The following is a 23,873-nucleotide window of genomic DNA, read 5'->3' on the forward strand; positions in this document are numbered from 1 at the left end:
AGACATGACTATTCAGATCTCTAGCCCAATACCTTGATTATCATGAAAAGCAAATCATCACAAGAATTGGACTGACTCTAGCTCCCAAGACATAAAAAACCTTTCAAAGTTAGTGGCTCTAAATCATTTTTGGAAAATGGCATGAAAATTCAATAAATGTTATAGAGCTACTCACCAGGGAAAGGATTTTGCATAAGATTTAGGGCATTTATAACTATTCTGAAGATGGTCTATAAACTGATAAGACTAACAAGTAAAGAACTATTTGGGAGGGCATTTATAACTATTCTAAAGATGATCTATAAATTGATAAGACTACCCAGTAAAGAACTATTTGGGAGGAGCAAGGAGGCTGAAGCAGCAAACAGGAGACAGAAAGCATTCTTTTTTTTTTTTTCCTTTAAAACAAAGTACTCTAAAACGTGGACCTCCTACTATGACAGTTACACATCTACTTCTTCCCTTTTCTCACAGAAAGCAACCTGCTAGCCAAGGAAAGATGAATGACTTCCCTTCGCAGTTCCTCAATCTTACTCAAAGATAACATCCAAGTACTCCAAATCCATTTCCACTGTTCTCATCAGAAACAAGGAAATTACTTTCACGTACCATAACAGCATCAACTTATGACACTTTTTTTCTGATAAATCAATGATGTATCCAAGCTAACTTGGGAAACAAATGTTTTCATATCATACAGAAAATTTTTAAAGGTTTTAGACTGTAGGCACATAAGTAAAACAACTGTTTTCAGGTAGGACCTACCGTAGCATCATATGCAAATCTATTATTAGCAATAAATAGTCTACAAGATGGTAATGGCTATGAATTATTGCATACATGTACTATTTATACAAAATGCAATGCAGGAATACTTTTTTGGGTGGCTGAGGATGGGGTTTGGACTATGGGACTTTTCCATAAAATGAGTATCAACCACATTTTTTACTATAGAAAATATTAAAGTATCTATAAAGTAAAATAAACATTGAAAAAAACGTTAAAAAAAGGAAAAAAAAAGGAAAAATATTTTGTATTACCATATGAACTAGCTTCTATTTTTCAATAAAATAAATACTTCTGAGAAAAATAAAATGCTAAAGTACTGAGATCCCAAAGTCAAATCCCATTCATACTTATAGAAGAAAAATACTGAACTCACTTGGAAGTGATCTGATTCTTGAAAGGAAGATGAATACGGGGGGTGAGATAGTGAAATTGTTTGCAAAGAATTGAAATAAGGCATTACAAACTGAATATTCTAACCATAAAATATAAAGTCCAGTTGTTAAATTACTTTACTTTTTCTCAAATTGTTTTATAACCATGGCGTACTCCTGTACGCCACCCAGTAGGACTAGTCACTCTATCTAATTTGAAAATATTTTAAATTTAGTAAAGACTACTGTTCTGTAAACTACTCTTATCCAGTGGTAACAGTTAATGGAGAGACAACTGAAAAGCTTGTCACAATACAAATGTATAGGGTTTATATTCTTCTAAAATCTAGGCAACCCCTATACGAAACAAATCAAATCTATTTTAAAGATAAAGACTTAGGGTTTTCTCATAATTTTTAAAATAAAATCACATCGACATTTTATTACTTCAACTGAAATATTTCTGGTTTTACGATCAACGACAGAGTGTCACTAGAGGAAACACTTCAGGATGTTCTAAAATAAACAAATGAAAGTATAGGCTGAGGGGGAACTCAGTTACTCTGCATAAAATCAACAAAGCAAATCTCTTTTTTAAGTAGCTGCTTTCTCAGGTACTCATACTAAAAACAAGGAAAAGGACAGCCACAGCCAAAATAAAACAGCCCCTGCAAGGGTAAGCCCAGACCCCAGAGCCCTTCCCAGGAAAGGCAGAGGAACTAGACCTGACACTCAAAGAGAATACTGTGAGGAAAATAAGAATTAGAAGAGACAGGCATGTGTAATAAGGTAGGAATTGACTGAGGAAGCACATGACAGTCGTTCAAAACCATTTTTAAAAGTAAGAACAAGAACAAAGTAGAATTACCAAAAAATTCTAACAACTTCCTCTTACAGCTGAAGGTTGACCAGTAAGACCTCTGTGATCTGTGGGAAACTGAGGTCTCAGTTCCTGTTTGTTTTAAATAATGACAAAAGTGAACTGGTGAGAATAAATTGAGGAAAGATTAAAAACAGGAAAGTGCAAAAAAGTAGCAGAGGACAACTCAATTTCTTTGATAAATTGATTCTTTCCATCAGTAAAGTAATAATTATGTACACCTGTTTGAGAGATATTTTCGTATTTTTTGATTGGTGACTTTTTACATGGTGTCTTTGGAGTCAAACAATTAAGACCAACCAACCGACCAAACCAATCCATCCCAGACAGGTAAAATGTGAGAAGAAACCAAGTGGAATGAAGGTTCGAAAAGTGATAGGACAGGAGACAGTCACACTTGTTCAAACCACCGCCATGTCTGCTCTGAACTACTGCAGTTGCCTCCCCACCTACCTCCCCGCTGCTCTTCTTACCACCCCACTCCCCAAACTAAATTCCTTCGCCAGAAAGAGGCCAGAATTTTTTACAGCATTAATCGTCATCTTACAGTTCTACCAAATGGCCCGATGACTTCCCATCACATTTGGATTAACGTATCAATTCTGCAGCAGGGCAACACAACTCTACGGGATCTGGCCTGCATGGACCTCTGTGAGCCATCTCCAACCACGCTCCCCCCGGGGCTCTCTGTCCTTGACACACAGTAGGCCTGTGGTCCTGGCTTTGCAGAAGGACACTGGGACCCTCTGCCTATGGTGCTCAGCTCTGTGCTGAGGTCTGTGTTCTGCTAGCCCTTGCTCACCATTCAGCTCTCACCTTTCCACCTTATTTGCCATACTATCCATCTGAGCTTCTCTCTCTAGTCATGGTGGCCTGCACACCCTATTTCCACAAGTGTGTTCCTGAGTGTACACGCATGCCTGCTCACTCCACCTCACTTGGAGAGATGCCCTACCCCTAACCCCCTTCTCCTCTCCCTATGTATTAAAAACCATTTTTAAAACAATAGCCAAGGTCAAACATTTTCCTATTCCCATAAACACAGTTTTCTCTTCCTAGAACCACTTAAGTCAACAGTCTGCATCACACAATTTAGTCATAAACATCCCTTAATCTTTGCCTGGAGAGTTTATTTTTCATCTACTGAATTCCTAAATTTGCCACAAGGACAGATCACAGACTACTTAAGGGGGATACACTGTCACCTCCCATAGAGAACAGCAGAGTGCTAAGCAAATATTGTGTTCTGCAAATATTTTTAATAGAATAAGGGTACTCTAGCTCCCCCTTTCTCCTTTGATTCCTTTAAACCCAACTGCCTACTAGAGCGCAGATCTTTATAGCTCAGACCACAGTGAAAGTAAGTCTCGGCCAGTGGAAAAGATTGCTCTACGTAAACATCTCTGTAACTCACTGATTATCTATTGGAACACGCGCTTCAATTTGTTTTTCCAGAACTAATGATGAGATAAACAGTAATTCTTTGATCTTGTCTCAGCCACAGTCTTATGTTCAGAAGCGGTCACTTTGTGATATGACTGTGCAGAGTTAAGGGCAGTTTATGGCCACAGATCAGCGTGACATTAACCCCCCTGGGAGGAGACTGCCTGCTTGGTCCTGGCCTCATTAGCACCCTGAGCAAACTAACAGGGATCTGTCCAATCCATCTAGATTACAACAAGCCAAAAGGATATTCGAACACAATAATCCAAAAGTTCCAATAAATTATTCAGTATCCTGATTTTATTTTTTCTAGTTAATGATACAGAACATCTTACTATTACTAATAAAAGTATTAATAATTATGAAAGGAATAGGTTAGAACTAGCTTCCTTATTTTTAATGCTTTTCACTCAGCATTTGGTGATACTGATGCTCTAAGGTCTGTGTTCCTTTTGATACATTGTTTTAATGACTGGCAGGGCTGAAAAAAAAAAAAAACACCTCCATGTGGGCACAGAGTGCAAAAAGCGCAGTTACCTGTACTTACTAAATCATTATCCTTATTTTTGGGTCTCATCTACCAATTATACAAAGAATGGTGCAGAAATTCAGCCAACAGATTTACATTTTCCCTTGTATCAATAAACTATTCTTTTTTTTTTTATGATAGTCACAGAGAGAGAGAGAGAGAGAGAGAGAGAGAGGCAGAGACATAGGCAGAGGGAGAAGCAGGCTCCACGCAGGGAGCCCGACGTGGGATTCGATCCCGGGTCTCCAGGATCGCGCCCTGGGCCAAAGGCAGGCGCCAAACCGCTACACCACCCAGGGATCCCTATCAATGAACTATCCTTACAACTCATCAGAAAACGATAAATTTTTAAACAAATGGGTTAAAACCTGGGAAGCAATTCATTTGGATGATTTTTAAGCAGGACAGAAAATTGTTTCCAAGTTTTTAAAGTTTACTGATCTACTTTTTAAAGAAAAAGACAGGGATCCCTGGGTGGCGCAGCGGTTTGGCGCCTGCCTTTGGCCCAGGGCGCGATCCTGGAGACCCGGGATCGAATCCCACATCAGGCTCCCGGTGCATGGAGCCTGCTTCTCCCTCCGCCTGTGTCTCTGCCTCTCTCTCTCTCTCTCTCTCTCTGTGACTATCATAAATAAATAAAAAATTTAAAAAAAAAAAAAAAAGAAAAAGACATAACTGAACAAAGTATTTTTCAAAAATCCTGAAATCTAAAAAAAAAAAAAAAAGTATTGGGAAAAATTATTGTTCTTTCAAGTGTTTTCTTTCCAAGCTCCTAAGCTCTCCCTTTACCTTGAAGCCTCAATGACTCACAAGGTGGCACTAAAAACGAATAACTAAAAAGGTAAACCCAAGGGATAACTATTTTGGTTGATTTAAACTAGACCTGAAATACATGAATTTACCCATAAATGACTATACTCAGATTTTCACAAATCAAGATCAGCAAATAATCCTCCTATGATATATCATTAATCTTGAGACCTTCACACACACATATGCAATTTTAGCATAAAATGCCAACACACGGGACACATAATATTTTTCTTTATTTTTAGAAGCCTATTCTTTGCAAAGTGTAGCTTTCACAATCATGAGGAGGAAAAATGATAACATAAGAAATTTTAAGAAACACTGAAGTTAAGGGTATAACTTATTAAACGTAGGATAAAATGAGAGCTCTTGGGATTGCACCTGTCATTTCCCACCACGGGCATCTCCGGCTGGAGAATTAAAACACCACAAAACATAACAAAACCTACTCTGTAGAGAACTATGTGAAGAAGTTCACTTTCCCCACCAAGGTCAGATGTTTACCTAAAAGGGGTGCACTTAGTGTAGGCCATATCAAGGTCACGTCTCAATTGATCCTACCACTCTACAGAGACATAAACTAATTAACCAAACAGGGAACATCAGAAAAAAAATAGTATCATCAAAAGAAACAAAATGCTGGTGAAATATTATGAGCAATTATTTTATTTTACTTTACCTGCTGTTTCAAATTGTTCAGCAACCAGAGGAAAAGACTGCAGTGGTTTAACTTGCCACATACAACTCAGAGCTAATGAGCTTCAGGAACACTGAGTATGGCCAGTGTGAGGAATATAATCATGTGAGGAAATAAAGCAAGAATCGACACCAGGAAAAGGGAAGTAATTTGCTAGGTAGCCTATAATTAGCCTCTGAATCTTACAGTAGAGAATATTATTGAGGCAAATAGCTTAGGAAGATTTAAAAAGGGATTAGTCATTCACATGAATGAATAAGCCCAGAATTTAGTTACCTGAACCAGAGGGGGGAAAAAAGGCACCTCATAAAAGCCATATAACCCGTCTGTTTCAGGGTATGCAGGTCCTCAGTCTGGAAGAGGTTTCTAAGAAAAATATATATGCTACTTGAAATTTAGAAATCATTGATCAAATGATAGAATAACCCAATCAAACTAGAATATCACAAACAATAAATATCCAGCAGTGGGCCAAACTAACAAAGATTAACGAGGGTGGTCAATTCCAAGGCATCATTAGAAATAGTATTATTTCTGTACAGGACGGGCCCGATCTACAGAAAAATATGTTACCTCGACTGTTCTTACTCAGAAAAAGATACGTAACTTTTCCAAATAATAATTTAACTATTACTGAAGCTAAAATTTTGATACGACGGAAAGGAAATTATATTCTATAGAATAATTCTAACTGGGGTTAATATTCAGACTAACTAGAAGCTGATCCCGACCTTGAGATATTTCCATTACAGTGGAATTAATTTAATTCTACAGTATTTAATTTTAATAAAGAGAATGGCTTCTACCAAAGCTTTGCTTAAAACTAGATAAAACTTTATTAAATTATTCAAGAATAAAGCACGAAAACACAACACCAAAGCATATGAGTTGGAACTATTTAATGAAATGATCGCTAAGACATTAAATAAAAAGAATTAAAATTCAGGTATAAAAATTTCCTACCTGAATTAACAACATTTTTTTTATTTGTCTGAAGCAATGTGATGCTTTAAAAATGCAGTCCCCAATTTTTTGACACTTGCACACAGACACAAAAAAAGCTGGGGTCTCAGTTCTTTCCTCTTGAATCTGGGCGGGCTTGGAACTGCCTTGTCAAGTGACACAGAGTGACTTCCAGGGTTTGCGTGGAAAAGATCATGCAGCTCCTACCTGGCTCCCTGGAGACTCTGGCTCCAGTAGGTGCCACCCCCCATGTAAGAAGCCTGTCGCCCCGAGATTACCATGCTGGCAGGGCCAGGGGCAGGGACTCTTGCGGATAGTCCCAGCTGAGCCCCCTGCCCACAGCCAGCTCCAGCTGCCACCACGTGAATGAGCTGGCATCTGACCACAACTGCGTGAGAAGTCAAAGGTGTGAACTCTCCAGCTGAGCCCTCCCCAAGTCTCTGGCTGGTATACCACCATCAAAATAAAATGGTAGTCTGAACTCCCTCGGTCCTGGAGGAATTTGTTACACAGGGGACACAATAACTGGAAGAGGTTTTATAATTAAAGAGGTACCTCTGGGGATAAATGGGATGTCAGGATAGAGACACAGGCTGCAGCCTTCCATCATACTCAAAATTTAAATATACCGTGGAATAAGATACCAGAAATTCAGGCTCAAATATTCACCTTATTGTTCCACTAAGCTACACTTATTATAATTTACTTTCAACCATCCACCCAGCCTTTCCACAAATATTTATTGTGCACCTACTTCATCCTGGGCTCTGAGCTGACTGCTTGCTGTCAACACAGCTGAAAGAGAGCGTTGGGGGCAGAAAAATGAATCAAACATCAAGTCATCACTTACACATATAATTACAAAAGGGGATAGAAATACAATGACTGCAGAGGGGAAAGGCCTCTGAAAGCCTTGATTTGAGTCTGGAGACTTAAGGAAGGCTGAGCTCTGAAGAATGAGGAGAAATTCACTCAGCCAGGGAAGGAGAGAGCAGGCCTGGAAGTGAGAAGGCACGAATGAGCAGAACAGAGGCCAAACCCCAGCAGCAGTGTTATGAACTGAGATCTTTACAGAGAGCAACGGGAAGGTCTTAGAGGTTTCTGAGCAAGATAATGAAATGTTGAGATTTTCATTTTAAAATATCGCTTTAGCTATCTAATGCAATACTTCCAATGTTGACAACACCAGCCTCCAGCATATTAATTCTCTATGGAGTAAATAATAAGTCCACTCCACAGATATTCCTTTCATGCCTCCAACATGTCAAGAGGTAAGAAACGAATTAGCAAAAGAGATGAGCTCTACATACTTCAAGCTCTACGGTCTAATGGAACATAGAGCAGGAAATGGGAAATTTAAAGACAGTGCAAGAGGGCACCTGGGTGGCTCAGTGGTTGACAGTCTGCCTTTAGCTCAGGTTGTGATCCTGGGGTCCTGGGATCGAGTCCCAAGGAGCCTGCTTCTCTCCCTCTGCAGGTGTCTCTGCCTCTCTCTCTGTGTCTCTCAAGAATACATGAATAAAATCCTTTAAAAAAAAAAGTGAAAGGAAAATCTTACCAGAGGTACAGAGGGTTGTCAAATTTTGGAAGGATGCTTAATCCAGATATAGGGAACCTAGAAGAATTCCCAAAGGAAGAGGTGCCTGAGCTGAGACTAGAAAAATCAGTTAAACATGAAAGGCAAACAGAATTGAGGGAATGAGGAAAAAAAGTGGATCCTCCTAAGACAGAACCTCATGTCACTGAAGGTAACGGCTCATAATGAAGAGAGTCACGGAGTGTTCAGGGAACAAAAAGAAGTTTTATATGGGTGTAGGCCGAGAGGGGACCAGCAAATGGGAGTTCACACACTCAGGCACGCGTAAACTCTGTTTAGACTCTATTCTAAGAGTAAGAGGCAGACACAGAAAGGCTAAGATGGGGAGTGCCAAGACCAGTTGAGCATCTTATTAAAAAGAACTCTGGCTGTCGTGTGGAGAACAGACTGGAAAACAGTCATGATTGGAACACTGGGACCAAGTGGGAAGCTGCTGTTGGAATCCAGGACAGAAGTGGTGGAGGCCTCAGCAGGCAGATGTCCAGAGAAATAGAGAGAAGTAGAGAACAGGATAGAACTATGTTTAGGAGGTAGAACTGAGAAGACCTGGCGATTAATTAGGTGTGAGAGGTGAGGGAGAAGAAGAACTCAATGATGACTCCCAAGTTTCTGACCTGGGTACAGCTGATGGAAAAGGAGACCCCGAAGGAGGAGCAGAGCTTCAGGGTGCGGGAAGAACAATGAGAAAAGGGAGATTTAGTTTTGAGACGTTGAAGGTGGCTGTGGGTGGGACAAAGGGACATGTGCAGGAGACAGATGGCTACAGGTGCTGAAGGTGAGGAATGATGCAGGCTAGAGGAAAAGATTTGGAAGTCAAGAGCACATAGGTGTTACCTGAAACGCTGGGAGTGGATAAGCTGGTCCAACTAAGAGTAGAAAGCGTGAACCAAGAGGGGTCAGGACATGGCCAACAGTAAGAGATGGAAATATAAGAGAAAGCCCAAATGGAAACAAAAGGAATGGCCAGGGAGTCAGGAAGAAATAGGAGATTATGTTGCCATTAAAACTTGACAGTAAGCCCAACTATAGCTTTTCTTGACTCAATTTCTCCTGATTTTCTTACGTGAAGATGAGGCCGGGTTTGGTAGCCATCCCATCCCTGGACCTGGGCAAGCATCCTCCACTTCCTCAAAATATGTAATTAAGTTTCTTCTCCTTCTTGGACTAGAAGGCTTGTGATTTTTATATGATACAAATATAAATTTAAAAGAAAAATAGAACAACTATATTTAGCTTACAAATAAGATGATAAATGTAAACAATGTAAAAAGCCCATGGGTTTTAGAGGCATATGGACCTAAATCCCACTTCCACCATTTCTCAGCCACGTGCTTTAAGGCAAGGCGTTCAATCTCCCTGACCTGGAGCTTCACCATGTAGCCTTCTATTACCTGCGGCCCAGAAATGGAGCTGTTCCTATTTTCTCAAACCCATTATAATCAGAAAGTCAACCCCACCAGTGCCAATGGAAACAGTACTGTTCACGGTTGCAAATAACCTCCTGTTGGGAAATCGATGGTCAAGTTCAACCCTCATCCTGCAGAAATTATCAGAAGCATTAGACAAAGCTGATCACCCCTCCCTCTTCAAAGCACCATATGGGTTTGCTTCTGGGTAACCACTCTACCTTGGTTTCCCTCTTGCCTAACTGGCCCACTCCCTTTTAGACTCCTTCCTGGTTCCTTCACATGTCCCAGGTTCCATATTGGTAAACGTCGCTGTGGCCCCAGACTCAGTCCTCCTCTAACTGCTATCACTTCCCAGGTGATCTCATCTAGTCTCACGGCTTTAAATACCATCTACGCGCCCAGAACTTTCAGATGTCTATTCTTTTGTTCCCATCCCTCTTCTCAATGCCAGACGCCAACTGCCTCCCCGGTACCCCTTTGTGAATGTCTAAACAGCCTCTGAAACTTAGCACGAACTCCCAATTCTCCCGAAACCTAGTCCTCCTACGATTCCTCATCGCATTAAATGGCAGCCCCATTCTTCTCATGGCTTTGGCTCAAAACCTGAGTCATCCGTAGCTCTTTCCCTCTCATCCTACACTCAGTCATCAGCAATATTTGTCAGCTCCATTGTCACGATACATTCAAAATTTAACCAGCTCAAGCCCTCCTCACCTCTAGCACCCTACTCTGAACTACACCATCTCTCTGGATCCTCGCCATAGTCTCCTGACGTCTTCCCTTCTTGACCCCTATGGTATATTCTGCACAAGAGCCACAGTAAATCTCTTTTGAAGGTTAAGTTATATCTGGTTAGCTCAAAGTCGTCTTGTAGTATACCATCCCACTCAGAGGAAACACACATTGTCCAGGGTCCTAAAGTCTTCTCTGACCAGCTTTCCCACACCTGCTGTTTGCTTCTTATCACTCCCCATCTGATTCCCTATGCTTCGGCCACAGGGATCCCCTTCCCATTTCTGGACCACCCCCAAGCACGTGCTGATCTCTGGAACCCTATACTTACTCCTTCCTTAAATAGCCTTGTGGTTTGTTCCCTGACTGCCCCCACGAAGATCTCTACCCAAAGGTCAACTTGTAAGACCCTCCCTGATAGCCACCCCCCCAATTGTAAGTATACCCAGAACAACCTCTTCTCCACCATTCCTTATCATCCTTCTATTGTCTCTTTCTCCAAAGTCCTTATTATCCTCTAATATACTAATTTTTTCCTTATTTTATTATCTATCTTCCCCCAGCCTTGTATATAAGGTCCATGAAGCCAGAGACTTTATCTATTAGTTCTTTATCTGTTTATCTATTAGTTCTCTGAATCCCCAACAGCTACAGCAGTGACTGCTATATAATAGGTATTTAATATGTAAGTGAATTAAAAGTAAATTATTTGTGGAAACTTAAAAACTCAAGGGTAATAACCCCAAAGTTGATGAGGCAAATAATACTGATACCGTGGAAAGAGAATGACATACTTTGGAAATAATTTTCCTGTAGACGCTTTTGATTTTAAGACGTAATTTGATTTGGGAAGGTTCATTTAGTTTATCACATGAAGCTCTTCTGACAAAGTGAATTTGAACAACATACACAAATGTTTCAAATATTATAAATTTAAAGATTTGCCTTAATGTCATGAATGATCCAAAACAAACTTAGCAAAATGATGTTTTAAGTAAAAGTAGTAAATATTTTGAGAGGAGCAAGCTATTTGATAATATTTTATTTCCAACAATTAAAGCTCTGAGAAATACGTATATTAAGAAATAAATAACAGATGAATTTATTACCTTGGCTTAAACATAATAGGAGGAATTGTAATATGTTTACTGAACGGTAAGCTGGTGTTCCAGAATAGGTTTAATAAAATCCTCCCAAAAAGTAAGGAGAGAAAAAGGGACCCACAATTGTCTGGCAACTTAAAAGCTTATTTATACCACCTGATAAAGCTGAGAAAAAACACCATGCATAATGTAGAAGGCCCTAAGATGGCTCCTTGAGGGAACGTAATGCATTTAAGAGTATCTCATGGTACTTGGCCTACTGGTACCCGAGAGATGTCTGTTTTATGCATAAATGGCACACTAATAAATGAATACATTAATTATAAGAAATTACCAATCAGGTGTCTGTCGACAGTGCCCATGACAAACTCAATATAAAGCTGGGAGCTTAAGTCCTAATTCTCTTCTTTTTCTCTCTCTCACATCAGGAATAAGGAAGAGGCTTCCAGTATAAAAGCTGAGCTCTACTGCAGAAGGGGAAAAAAAAAATCACCACTCTAAAGGTTTCCATTGACGCCCTGGGTAAGTAGTAATACTCCTACTCGCCGTGTTATTTGAGATCTCCTAGGCAGGGGAGCAGAGCGCCGGGTTTTGCTTCCCAGCCTCATCTCCAGACAGCTGGAAGAGACGGGAAGGGAAACACCCAGGCGGCCCACAGACTAGGCCCTGCTGGCCCAGAACACAGCCCTCACCAGGAGGCTCCTCTGCAGAAGTCAAATGCCAGCTAAAATCAGATTTTGAAAAGTAAAAGGAAAAAGATTATTAAAGAGGAATGAAGAAGTTATCAGAGACTTATTATTAGAAACAGAAGAGAGAAATAAGGGCATGAGTCAGTGAGGTGTGAACGCAAATGTTATCGCACCCTTCAAACACACACGTGAGCACAAGCAGGCAAAAATCCGTGCACGGAAGCCTAAGTTGACATATGCCTTAACTCTCACTTTCCAAATGTGGAGAGTGGCTTAACAGATTTCGGTCTCATTCTTCTTCACATTTTCAGGGCTATCGAAATCACACCTGGCATGACGGAATGTGAAAATTCACCTGTGGGAAGACGGCTGCATTCAAACTCCACGTTGAACACGTTAGTGTCTAAAAATATACAGGTTGGTTTAAGATTCAACGGGGGGGAAAAGTAGGTTATACTTGTACCCATAAAGGTCTGCATGACTCAGAGTTTAATAATAGGATACATAAGATGTCACCCTTAGGTCACTGATTCTAGGGTGACTATAGTAGACTGCCATTTTAAGACATCACCATCTCGCAGCTGTTTTGTTCACAATCTGTAGAAGAAATGTGTTGCTTGTCTCTATTAATACTCCCCTGACAGGTGTATACATTCCAACTCACATGCATCTGCCAATTGGGAGCGCTCTGAAGCCGAGCGATGAAAGCCACGACAGCTGTTACCTTTAGACAGGCCTTGGTGTGCTCAATTCTCTCCTCTACCCAGAGAGCTAAATATTAATACTTTGTGTTGTAACATATTTTCCTGTCTAAAACCAAAATCACAAAGGAAAGACAGCAGAGGGGGATTTCTGAAACAAGCACGGTATCTCTCTATGAAATAAAGTAGGCAACCACCTTTCCTGCCAGGGACATGTGGTAGAGGCCAAACCAGCTGAGAAGGTCAACGCTGACAATGGCTCACTGACCTGCAAGGGGCTGCAGACATCCCTGGGACTGTGTGCTTTAGCCACAGGTCACGGGGAAATACTTCCACAATGAAAGTATCGATGATTTATGTACGCAGGCAATATAAACTAATATTATATATATATATATATATATATATATATATATATATATAATAGCTTCCCCTGGGTCATGGCGCTCTAGAGCCTCCGAGTCGACAATCCCCATGTAGTTAGTGCCAAGGATTATGATTTATCAGTTCACCTCTCCACCATGGCACGTGAAGGGTGGATGACACACACCACACTGTAAAGCCATCCCACAAAGAGGGGTTCCCTGCAGCCCCAGTCACCGTGATGATTGGAGAATTATGTTTTGAGAAATAAAACGATTATTTCTAATGCTCAGTCTGTAGGTACTTAAGTCATGGCCCAATCTGCTTCCTCTGTGCTGAAATAATGCCCAATCTCCTCTCCGGCCTTCGTTGCACATCCAGCCCGTGGTGGCACTCGTGGAAATAAGACATCATCTAAAAATCTGTGTCCTTACCTTCCAAGCTCATACCTTCCTTCAAAGAACTCGGCATCTCCTTATAGAAGAACGGGAATGTAACCAGGCAATAGTCCAACTCACATTTAGTATGCATTTTTAGATATTTGTATAAAACGCTGAAGAGAGGCGGCTCCCCTCTATTTTCTTAAATGATGCTAAACAATGCACTATTGGACACAAATTCAAAAAATGGCGAAAAATGTCACTGATAACTTTTTCTTTCAAATATATCATTTTCTTTTAAAAGAGCGTAAGGGCCCCACAAGTTCTGGCTTAACAGATTTTAGTCGGTCAAACCCAAGAAAGCTTATAAAATGAGAAAGAAAGCACTCACTGTGCCCTTTTGATCTGGCTCAGAAAGGCAACAAAACAACTCTGTAGTCTGATTTTGTTTTGCTTTAGGACGGGTATGTCAGTGCAGATCATGGTCTGCAATTCTATTTCACCGATGAGGAAATTAAGGCCTAGAGAGGTGAAGTGACATGGAAACACAGACCCTTTGAGTAGAAGGGACCTTAGCATTAACACAGACCAGAAATATTACAACCACAGGCCTGCATTTTTGTCCAACTGGGAAAAATGCCACTTTCATATAAACCAAAAATCTGTCTAAACAAAAAATCTTAGAATATTTCTAAGTTTAATAGCAAACTTAGCAAACCTATTCTTTTTGTCTGCTGTAAGACTTTGTCCTCTGTCTTAAACATTAAGAAGCTCGGAGTAGAATTCGGTGCCTAAGCAGAATAGTACTTTCTGGCCATGGTGACCCTCATCCTCTCTGTCACTCAGTTCTTCCTAAATTCAATTAACTATTAGTTGAGTGTCTGTTCTACTTCCAACAGCATTCTAGGTGCTAAGGATACAGCAGGGAACAAACATGTATCAATTTGTCTTCGTGGAAAGAAACTTTTTTCTTTTCTTTCGGTATAATACAGTATGTGAATACCATGAAGAAAATTTAAAAAAAGGGAGATCAGAGCGTGGAGTGAGGCTAAACTTTATAAAGTGTGGCCAGGGAAGGCCATTTGGATGACACTTGCATGCACCACTGAAAGAGAGAAGGGGGAGGAGTAAGCAAGCAAAGGGAATGGTATCTAGGGGGATATTCCAGGCACAAGGAACAACAAATACTAAAGCCCTGAGGTAGAGGCGTGCCTGGCCTGCATGACTCATATTTTTCTTGTTTATTATTTTAAATAAAACATGTTCTTCTTTATTGAAAGTTCTGTCCCATACTTTGGAAGAAAATCAGGGACGTTCGTACAATCCTAATGACGACAGGCAAGCTTCAGATCCGCCTCCTAGAAGTTTTTAGTGGTTGTGCGGGACGCCACACTCACCCTGCCACCCCTCCACTCCCCATTCCTTCTCTTCTCCACTACAGATCAAAATACTGACTTCCTCAAACTAACTTATGGAGATTTAAAAAAAAAAAATCTGCTTTGGGGAAAGGGCCCACCTTAAGGAAATCAAACTGCAATGCAGAACCCCACACCCCACCCCCAATTCCGGCTACCTCCCTTGAACTTCTAAACCCCTGCATTTGTATCAAGCCTTTAAGTATTGTTACCCTGTCGACATCTCATCGCGAGCTACCTTGTATTGTTCTTGCTCACACATCTGCTCTCCTGGTGACTTCCTTGGAGCAGGGCCCCTATCTTGGGAACGTCTGAATCCCACCCCAGGGATCTGCACCGGGATGGCACCGATATCTGCTTGCCGATGATGTCAGAGCAGCTACCACAATGAGAGCAGACATTCCTGCCGGTTTAAGTATCTGTTTGGGGCTAAAGCATGAAAGAGACACCGGCCTCTTCCAGGCGTTTGGATAATCTCCACCGTCTTGGCCACCTTACTGTTTGTGTAACATTCCATTCCAAGTTTCCCTTCGGGTTTTTGGTCGGGCACAGGACACACTCTGAGTCCACACAGCAGCGTGGATTACCCAGCAAACACAGAGGAACCTCCCCGTGTGGGATCCCGGTCCGAACGCTGCGGCCAGTGTCATGAAACCCTATGACGGGAAGGGCAGTGGACATAAAACTGTCACATACGAGACAGTGACCTCACAGTCTGGCCAAGCAAACAGATACAGAAGGAACAACTGCAGTGCGTGCAACACACGCGGAAGTGTTTTGCAAGTATGTAAGCAGGGGCCTAAGACTTTGCCAAAAAAGTTGGCACCTGAACCACCAGGGTTTTGGCAAAGACCAAGTAGGCCAATCGGACAGGGGATCAAAGGGCATTCCAGATGGTGCTCAACACCGACAGAGGCCGGCAGACTGGAAACTGCTGGAAAAAGTCCTTCCCCACCGGTGAGGGGAAGCTGGTCTCATGCACTCTGCAGCTTTCCAAGAAAAAAAACAAGCTTTCAAATAAGGAGCTGGGGAGGAGAGTGTCAGCACTGCTTGTTTTTTGTTAAACCTCTTGGCCTCGCTGCGCTTTGTTTTGCTCGGTTCTGTTCCGTCTTAAAGCACCGCCTGGGCCCAGCTTCGGGGAGGAGAAGTACCTCACTTTGCTGGGGAGGAAGGAAGCCGCTAGTGGGCAAGGGCCCAGGCCTGAGTAAATGAATGAATAAATGAATGAATGAATGAAAAAAGTAAGTAACACTTCTCGGCCACATACAAGTGGTGCAGCATCAAAAACTCCCTCATGGGGGGGGGGGGGGGGGTGCAGGGGACAAGGCCTGAAATATTAATTCCAGTCCTTCGCTTGGCCAACTCCATGCAACCTGACGGCACTTTGGGGCCACTCTTTGTCGGTCTCCGGGACACCAGGCCCAGGAAGCACCCTCGTCGCCCAAGCTCCTACTTGGCAGTTTAGTTTTAAAAAGGGGGGAAAAAAAGACATGAACAGGCGACAGTCCCCTGCAGCCGGCTGCAGCTGAAGCCCGAGGCTCCCGCGGAGGGAGGTCGCGGTCGGGTTAGGGGCGCCGTCGGGGGGGGGGGGGGGCGCGGGGAGGCGCGGAGGGGGCGGCGGCGGGCGCTCACCTGGGAGCTCAGGTAGACCCTGAGGCAGTCCTCGCACACGGCCTTCTTGCAGCAGGGCAGCGGCTGGATGGGCTTGTCCTCCAGGCACACCCGGCACATCAGCACCATGAGGGGCCCGTAGGGGTCCCCGAGCCCCGCCAGCTGCGGGTAGGGGGGCGCCCCCGGCAGGCCGGGCGCCGCGGGGAAGGGCTCGGGCGCCAGGTAGAAGTCCAGCTCGATGCTGCCGCCGTCGGGGGCGGGCGCGGGGGGCGCGGGGGGCGCGCTGGTCACCGGGGGCGCCCGCGGCGTGGGCGTGGGCGTGGGCGTGGGCGCGGGCGCGGGCGCGGGGGGCGGGCGCTGCGGCTCGGCGGCGGGGGCCTCGGGCAGGTCGTTCTCCACGCAGAACACGGAGCAAAGCACTTGCCTCCGCGCGGAGAGCGGGCGCCGCGGGCCCAGCACGTCCAGGACCAGCTCGTCGGCGGCGCGGGCGCGGGGCCCGGGCTCCGGCTGCGGCTCCGGCTGCGGCTGCGGCTGCGGCTCCGGCTCGGCGGGCGCGTGCAGCGGGGCATCCCCGTCCCCGCCGCGGCCCCGGGCCCCCCGCTCCGGCTCCCGCTGCGGCTCCCGCTGCGGCTCCCGCTCCGGCTCCGGCTCCCGCTCCGGCTCCCGCTCCGGCTCCGGCTCCCGCCCCTCCCGCAGCCGCGCCCGCAGCGCCCGGGGGTCCAGGGGCCCGGGGAGCGCCAGCCCCGCTCGCCGCCCGCCCCGCTCCTGGCCCCGCCCGCCGCCCTGGGGCTCGGGGCCGCCGTCCGCGCGCGGGCTCGGGGGCTCGGGGGGGCCCGCGGCGCCGCTCAGCGCGCCCTGCTCCTCGCCCATCGCCCGGCCCCGCGGCCCGCGCCGCCGCCGCCCATCCAGCCCCCGGGACCCCCGCCCGGCGCCGGCGGGCAGCGGGGGCAGCGGCGCGGCTCGCGGATCCGCTTCTGCTTCCGGGTCCCTCCGCCGCCGCCCGCAGTCCCCGCGCTCCGGCCCGGGAGCCGCGCACCGGGGAGCCCCGCCGGCCCGCCCCCCGCCGGCCCCGCGCTCCGCCCCCTCCGCGCCCGCCCCCGCCCCCGCCCCCGCCCCCGCCCCCGCCCCCTCCCCCTCCCGCGACGCCCGGCGGCGCTCATGCGGGTCGGGGCGGCGCCGGGGGGAGGGCGGGGGGCGGGTCGGAGGGGCCGGTGGGGGCGGGCGCGGTGCAGGGGAGCTGGAGGCGGGGTGCAGGGGGCGGGTCGGAGGGGCCGGGGCCCGTGGCGCCGCCGCGCCCGGGGAGGTGCAGCCGAGCGCTGACCCGCGGCCGTGGCCTCCCCGCCGCCCCTGCGCGCGGCGCCCCCTCCCGCCGCTGCCCCGCACGCGCACCCTCCGCACCCCGCCCCGCACCCTACGGCCCCCCCCCCCCCCGCACCCTTACCTACCCCCCTACCCCGCACCCCTCCGCAACCCTATCCCCCACACTGCACCCCTACCCCCGCACCCCTACCCCCACCCCCTCCTTACCCCTACCCCCCCGCATTCCTCCCCCCACCCACGCACCTCTATCCCCCCCGCACCCCTTCCCCCGCACCCCTACTACCCACCCCGCACCCTCCGCAACGCCACACCCCTTCCCGCACCGTTACCTACCCCCTCCCCCGCACCCCTACCCCCCGCACCCCACATCCCCTTCTTACCCCTACCCCCCCCCGCACTCCTGCATTCCCCCCCACCCACGCACCTCTACCCTCCGCACCCCTCCGCACTCCGCAACCCCGCACCCCTTCCCCCTTCCCGCCCCCCGCACCTCTACCCCCCCCCCGCACCTCTCCCCCGCACCCCCCGGGACCCCTACTCCCCTACCCCCGCATCCCTCTCCGCACCCTCCCGCCCCCCCCCGTCCCCACCCCTCCCCCTCCCTCTCCCTCTCCCTCTCCCCCCCCCTCCCGGGGCTGCCCTGGGCCGCGCACCAGCCCCACTTCCTGCAGAACCGCCGGCGCTCGAGGCGGACGCGGCCCAGCGGCGGCTCCCCCGGACCTGGGTTTCTCTGGGATCCGCCGAATCCGAAACCCTCCAACGAGGCGGTTCGGAGAAACGACGCGCAAAGTGCTGGCGCTGCGGCCCCTGCCTCTGCCGGGTCGGGCCGGGTCGGGCCGGGTCGGCCTCGGGGACCGCAGATGCCCCCGGAGCGCTCTGCGCCCCCTGCGCCCGCCGGGACCCCGGAGCTGATACCTAAGAGGTGCCCCTTTCTCCTCCGTGTCACTGTCCCCTTAGGACATTTTTTTCCTTTAACCCTTTAAAGATCACAGAACAGGTAACACGAGGTCGTGAGATGACTTGGCCTAATTACTAAACTGGATCCTGGGGGGGAATCCGGGGGAGTTGGTCCCATTAGCATAACCGTATTTATCTCCCAGCCGGTTTCCAAGACAACAATTACATTTCAGCCAGAATTTGATTATGTGTTGATCTATCTTTATTTTACAGGAAGTGTTAGTCACCCAGACTGGTGTGTTTTAGTTCCCTAAAGCCAATGAAAACATTGTGGGGAAGCCAACCCTTGTTTTTTCATCTTGAAACGGAATTCAATTTACACGTTCATCTAATAGGACGAAGTTGTGAAGTGTGTAGCTTTTTTCTTTTTTTTAAATCTCGAAGTCGTTATTGGTTTGTTTGAAAATATTTTCCGAATCAGTTACAAATGCTAGAAAGGCAACTAGCTCTGCACCGCGAAGAGAGCAAAGACAGCAGAGCAACGTCCAAGCGCTTTTCTGTCCTTTGTGTCGGATGCTCAGCTGCACCCCGGAGGGATGAATCCAATCAATCGGTGGAAATGCCACCTCATTTATCAGTCTGACCCAAGAAAGAAGAATTCTCATTTGGAAGAACAAATGATATTCAAGGATTTTATTTTATTTTTCCCATTTTGGCTGATCCGTTTCCTGTTAACTGCTATTTTCTCCAAATTATAACCTCTAGCGTTTAATGTTCGAAAGACAGGGACAAGAAGCCTACATGGAAGTGCCCTCTGTATATGCCATCTGACAACTAGTCCTCTTTTCTTTCAAAAGAGACACGAAAGTAATCTGTGTTTTCCAGGTGACAGCAGGCTAAAAGTAAGACCAGGGTAACAATGACGAATACAAAGGAAGCATGACCCCCCAGTGTCTGTAGGAATCAAACACCTTGAGGTCCTGGCACAGTGTGGGGACTGCCACCCCCACCCATGTTTGCCATAGGTGTTCCAAGGACTCGTTCTTGCAGGGCCCACCGCCTTGCTCCTTATCCCACAGGTTTCAGTTCACTGGTGGCGGCTTCCCTCGACCCTGAACCCACTAGAAAGTCGCTGCTAGAAATCCTGAAGGCGGGATCCCTGGGTGGCGCAGCGGTTTGGCTCCTGCCTTTGGCCCAGGGCGCGATCCTGGAGACCCAGGATCGAATCCCACGTCAGGCTCCCGGTGCATGGAGCCTGCTTCTCCCTCTGCCTGTGTCTCTGCCTCTCTCTCTCTCTCTCTCTGTATGACTATCATAAATAAATAATTTAAAAAAAGATAAAAAAAAAGAAATAGAAATCCTGAAGGCTCCCCCAAACTCTCAGCCCTTTTCCTTGCCATGACTGCCCTTCTGTGGGCCTCATCTATCTCTGCGAAAAAGAGAACCGTGGCATGTGGTATCTTCACCCTCCAGACAGACTCAGACTTGCCTAAATCCTGGGCTCAGCCTCCCCGGTGTTCAATCTGGGACACTGGCAGCATGAAAACGAGTTAAAATGCAAAGTTAAAATTCCGGTCAGACCCATCAATTTCCCCTGAAATGAAATGCATGAAGCACCTATAATGATTGTGATGACAGGATGCACTTTTTAAGGACTGGCTGAAAACATACTTACCATAGCATAAATTTCACTTATCTACCACAAGCTTCATATTTTCAAAACTGAGACTATCTGCTCCACATCATGCTGTGTACAGCTGTTAGTACAGCATGAGCACTATCTGTCGCTACCAGTTTGAACTCTCAATATTTTTTAATCTGCAAGAGCTCTGCACCTAAATAAATAAATAAATAAATAATAAAGTAAAATATAAAGTAAAAAGAGCTCTGCACCTTCCCCGAAACCAAGACTGCCATTGGGAGACGGTGTCAAGTTTGAGAATTGACATAGTCAGCTGCTGTAGATGGATTAAACATTTTTTTCTATTACCGCTTCTCTTATCTTGGCCTTTAAACATGACTTATTTTTGGTGCCCTTGAAAATTTTTCTTCAGACATTAATTTGAACATTAAAAAGCTGAGATTTATTAACTTATTAGAAAAATGTTATGAGATGTCAGAAAAGCTATGATTCATTTTAATTTTACACGGTAAAGGTGAAACTAATTTCTTGCCTGCTGTGGAGAAGAAATGCATAACATTTAAATATTATAAAATAATTATATAGCAAACACCTGACTTGTTTCTCTACCAGTCTTTCAGATATCCAAACAAGCAAGAAGAAATAGAAATCATTTAATTTTTAAAACAAATTCATTTTCTGTGGCACCTGGGTGGTGCAGTGAGTTAAGCATCCAACTCTTGGTTTTGGCTCAGATCCCGATCTCCATGTGAGATAGAGCACCCCCACCCCACCCCCCGCCACCCATCAGGCTCCCTGCTCAGCACAGTATCTGCCTAAAATTCTCTAATACATACATACATACGTAAATAAATAAATAAATAAATAAATAAATAAATAAATAAATATTTTAAAAATCCACACATACTAATTCACTCCTGAAGAGGAATGAACAGGATGGATGGTCTTCTAGGTCTGCTCCTGAAAGACACAGAATGTTGATCCTCACTTTCCTGTTCTCTCTTCTTCACCTGTGGAGGAAGAGAGCCTGGAACATTAAGGGAAAGAGCACCAAGAAGAAAAGAAAGGGACACAATGGTTTCCCTTTCTTTTTCTACCTTAAGTTCCCTAAATCCAAGTAACAGGCTTTTATAAAATAAAGCTTAAAAAAAAAAAACAAAAAACAACAACAAAAAAAACCCACACAGTGTATTCCTTCAACTTCTAGGATAAAAGCCTAAATGCTTGGAATGTAGATGAAACCAAGAATAAAAAGGAGGACAAGGAACATAAGGAAAGGAGGAAGGGGAGGAAAGTGAGAAGGAAGAAAGAAAGGAAGGAGGGAAGAAGAGAAGGACGGCAGCAAGAAACGAGGGGACAAAGTTTATCTATTACTACCCAAAATAACCACTTATACATCGTTACTGTATTGAGATATTTCGTTCAAGTGTTTGCATCTATGTGTATAAGAATATATTTAATATATTAAATAATATATTAAATGGTATATTCCCTTTTTCTGCTTTTTTCCCTTAGTAATATATCCTGAATATTTTCCATATAGTCAAAACATCTGTACATCAGCATGATTCATGACCATATAGAATTTTACAACATACATGCATCATAATGTATTTAATCAATTCTATTTTATTTTTCAAATTAGATTACTTATGATTTTATGATATATAACACTTAGGGGTGCTTGGGTGGCTCCGTTGGTTAAGTGACCAACTCTTGATTTCAGCTCAGGTCTTGATCTCTGGGTCCTGGAATCAAGTCCTGCGTCAGGCTTACCATTGGGTAGGGAGTCTGCCTCTCTCCCTCGCCCTCGTTCCCCCTCCCTCTACTCACAGGCTCACTCTCTCTCTCTCTCTTTAAAATAAATCTTAAAAAAATAAAAATAAATAAAATAAAATAAATCTTAATAAATTTTCTAAAAAGATATGTAATATTTAGCATATGTTAATATTTGCGTATATTAGCATATAACCTTTGTTACCTTCCTAATATACCATAGCATAAAGTCCTAAAAATTAAATTGCTTCAAAAAAGGGGTAGATGTACTTTTGGGGCTCTTGGCACATATTATCACAGAATCTTAGCACCGATTTATAGTCCCATCAATAATTAGGCTACAAGAGAGTCTACTCTTCTAAACATTCTAAGGAGTTTTTTTTTAATTCAAAATGCTATAAATAACATCTCACTTTTTAATTAATAAGTACATTCTTTTAAAAAAGGGCAAGATCAAATATTGACTGTCAATTACCCTTTGGATATTTACAATGTAGCATTACGTCATTACGATTCTCTATTCCTGAAGTTATGGTTCTGACAGCTTCCTTTCCTCATCTTACTCTTCTTGAGTTACCTCTTTGCCTCTTCCAAAGTGACAATAGTGGTCTAAAAGTCTTCGGAGATAAACTCAGTCATAATTAATACCTCTACATCCATAATACCAATCCTTGATTTTTAAAACACAGATTCATTCATCTATTTGAGTGCACAAACTCATTCCCAGATGAGTACTCTGCCAAGGAAACCCCATCTCTCAACCCACACCGTGGAAGCTCCTTAAGACAAAAAGAGGTCCGCTAACTGCAAAATTGACCCTTCCTGGACAGAGAACTGGTTCGGTTCCCTCCCCACTGAAGGAGTCACCAAGACTTTGCAGTTTAAAGGTAACTCAAACTTTCTATGATCGTGGCTATGGTTTTCCAGAAATATGTCAGCCCTGGCTCTGCATATGGAATCCCCAACCTCCTCTTCCCAAGGCATATAGCGACATGAATAGAGAGATATGTTCTCTTCGTTCCTTAGCTTCTCTTTCTAAAAAGGATGTCAAGTCACAGCCTTCCCCTGACAGGCTTTGTTTATAGCATAAGTCAGGAGAATTTACAGCCTGGCTCCTCCCTGGACCTGAGACTGGAATGCTTCATTGGTTCAGTAAGCAAGAGCAAGATAAATCTTTCTGTACAGCCCCCAGTACCACCGTTGCTAGGTGATTCACAGTGAAGGAAATAATTTTGTGCAAACTAAAGTATAATCAAGCATCAAAGTAACAGAGCCAAAGATGCACTTGTACAAAACAATACTTTTAACTCTGAAGCATAGAGATTTTTCTTAGCAAGAGGAAATCGCTTCCAAATTAGGGAAGAAGTAAAAGGTTATTCAGACCAGATTTGTTTAGAACAATGGGAAATGTTTACAAAACGATGTTAAGTTAAAAAAGGCAAAAGAAAAAAAAAACCAACAACCATGTAGTGTGTGATACGCTTACAACTATGTAGGCATATATATTACAAAATAAGGACAAAATTAATAGAAGTTATTGTATAAGGTTGATGTTGTTATGATTCTCTTCTTCCTAAAATTTCCAAAATATTATTGCTTTTAGATTGGACAAGAGAGAAAAAGATTTTTTAAAAGAGTAAAATAGGTTCATCCTAATGAACAGAGAAATAGGCTTAGTGTTAATAGATGTCATTTGCATGTGTCCTTGTGACAGTTAAGCTAAACAAGTTTTCCTATTTGTGTTACAATTCAATTT

General features: G+C 44.7%; 1 protein-coding gene and 1 long non-coding RNA gene across 2 annotated transcripts in view; one reads left to right on the forward strand and one right to left on the reverse strand.

Moving 5' to 3' along the window:
* Positions 1 to 17,564, reverse strand: part of RNF217 (ring finger protein 217) — a 130,975-nt gene extending 113,411 nt beyond the window's left edge. Inside the window, exon 1 of the mRNA XM_072765060.1 lies at positions 16,504 to 17,564. Coding sequence (XP_072621161.1) covers positions 16,504 to 17,352 — 849 coding nt within the window. The 5' untranslated portion in view covers positions 17,353 to 17,564. The remainder of the gene's footprint in view (positions 1 to 16,503) is intronic.
* Positions 15,072 to 21,768, forward strand: LOC140599804 (uncharacterized). Its single transcript, XR_012002806.1, has 3 exons — positions 15,072 to 16,112; positions 18,973 to 19,849; positions 20,066 to 21,768. It is a non-coding gene; the product is annotated as an uncharacterized lncRNA (long non-coding RNA).
* Positions 21,769 to 23,873: the final 2,105 nt, after the last annotated feature.

This window comes from Vulpes vulpes, chromosome 1, assembly GCF_048418805.1.
Source record: "Vulpes vulpes isolate BD-2025 chromosome 1, VulVul3, whole genome shotgun sequence".
NCBI lineage: Eukaryota > Metazoa > Chordata > Mammalia > Carnivora > Canidae > Vulpes > Vulpes vulpes.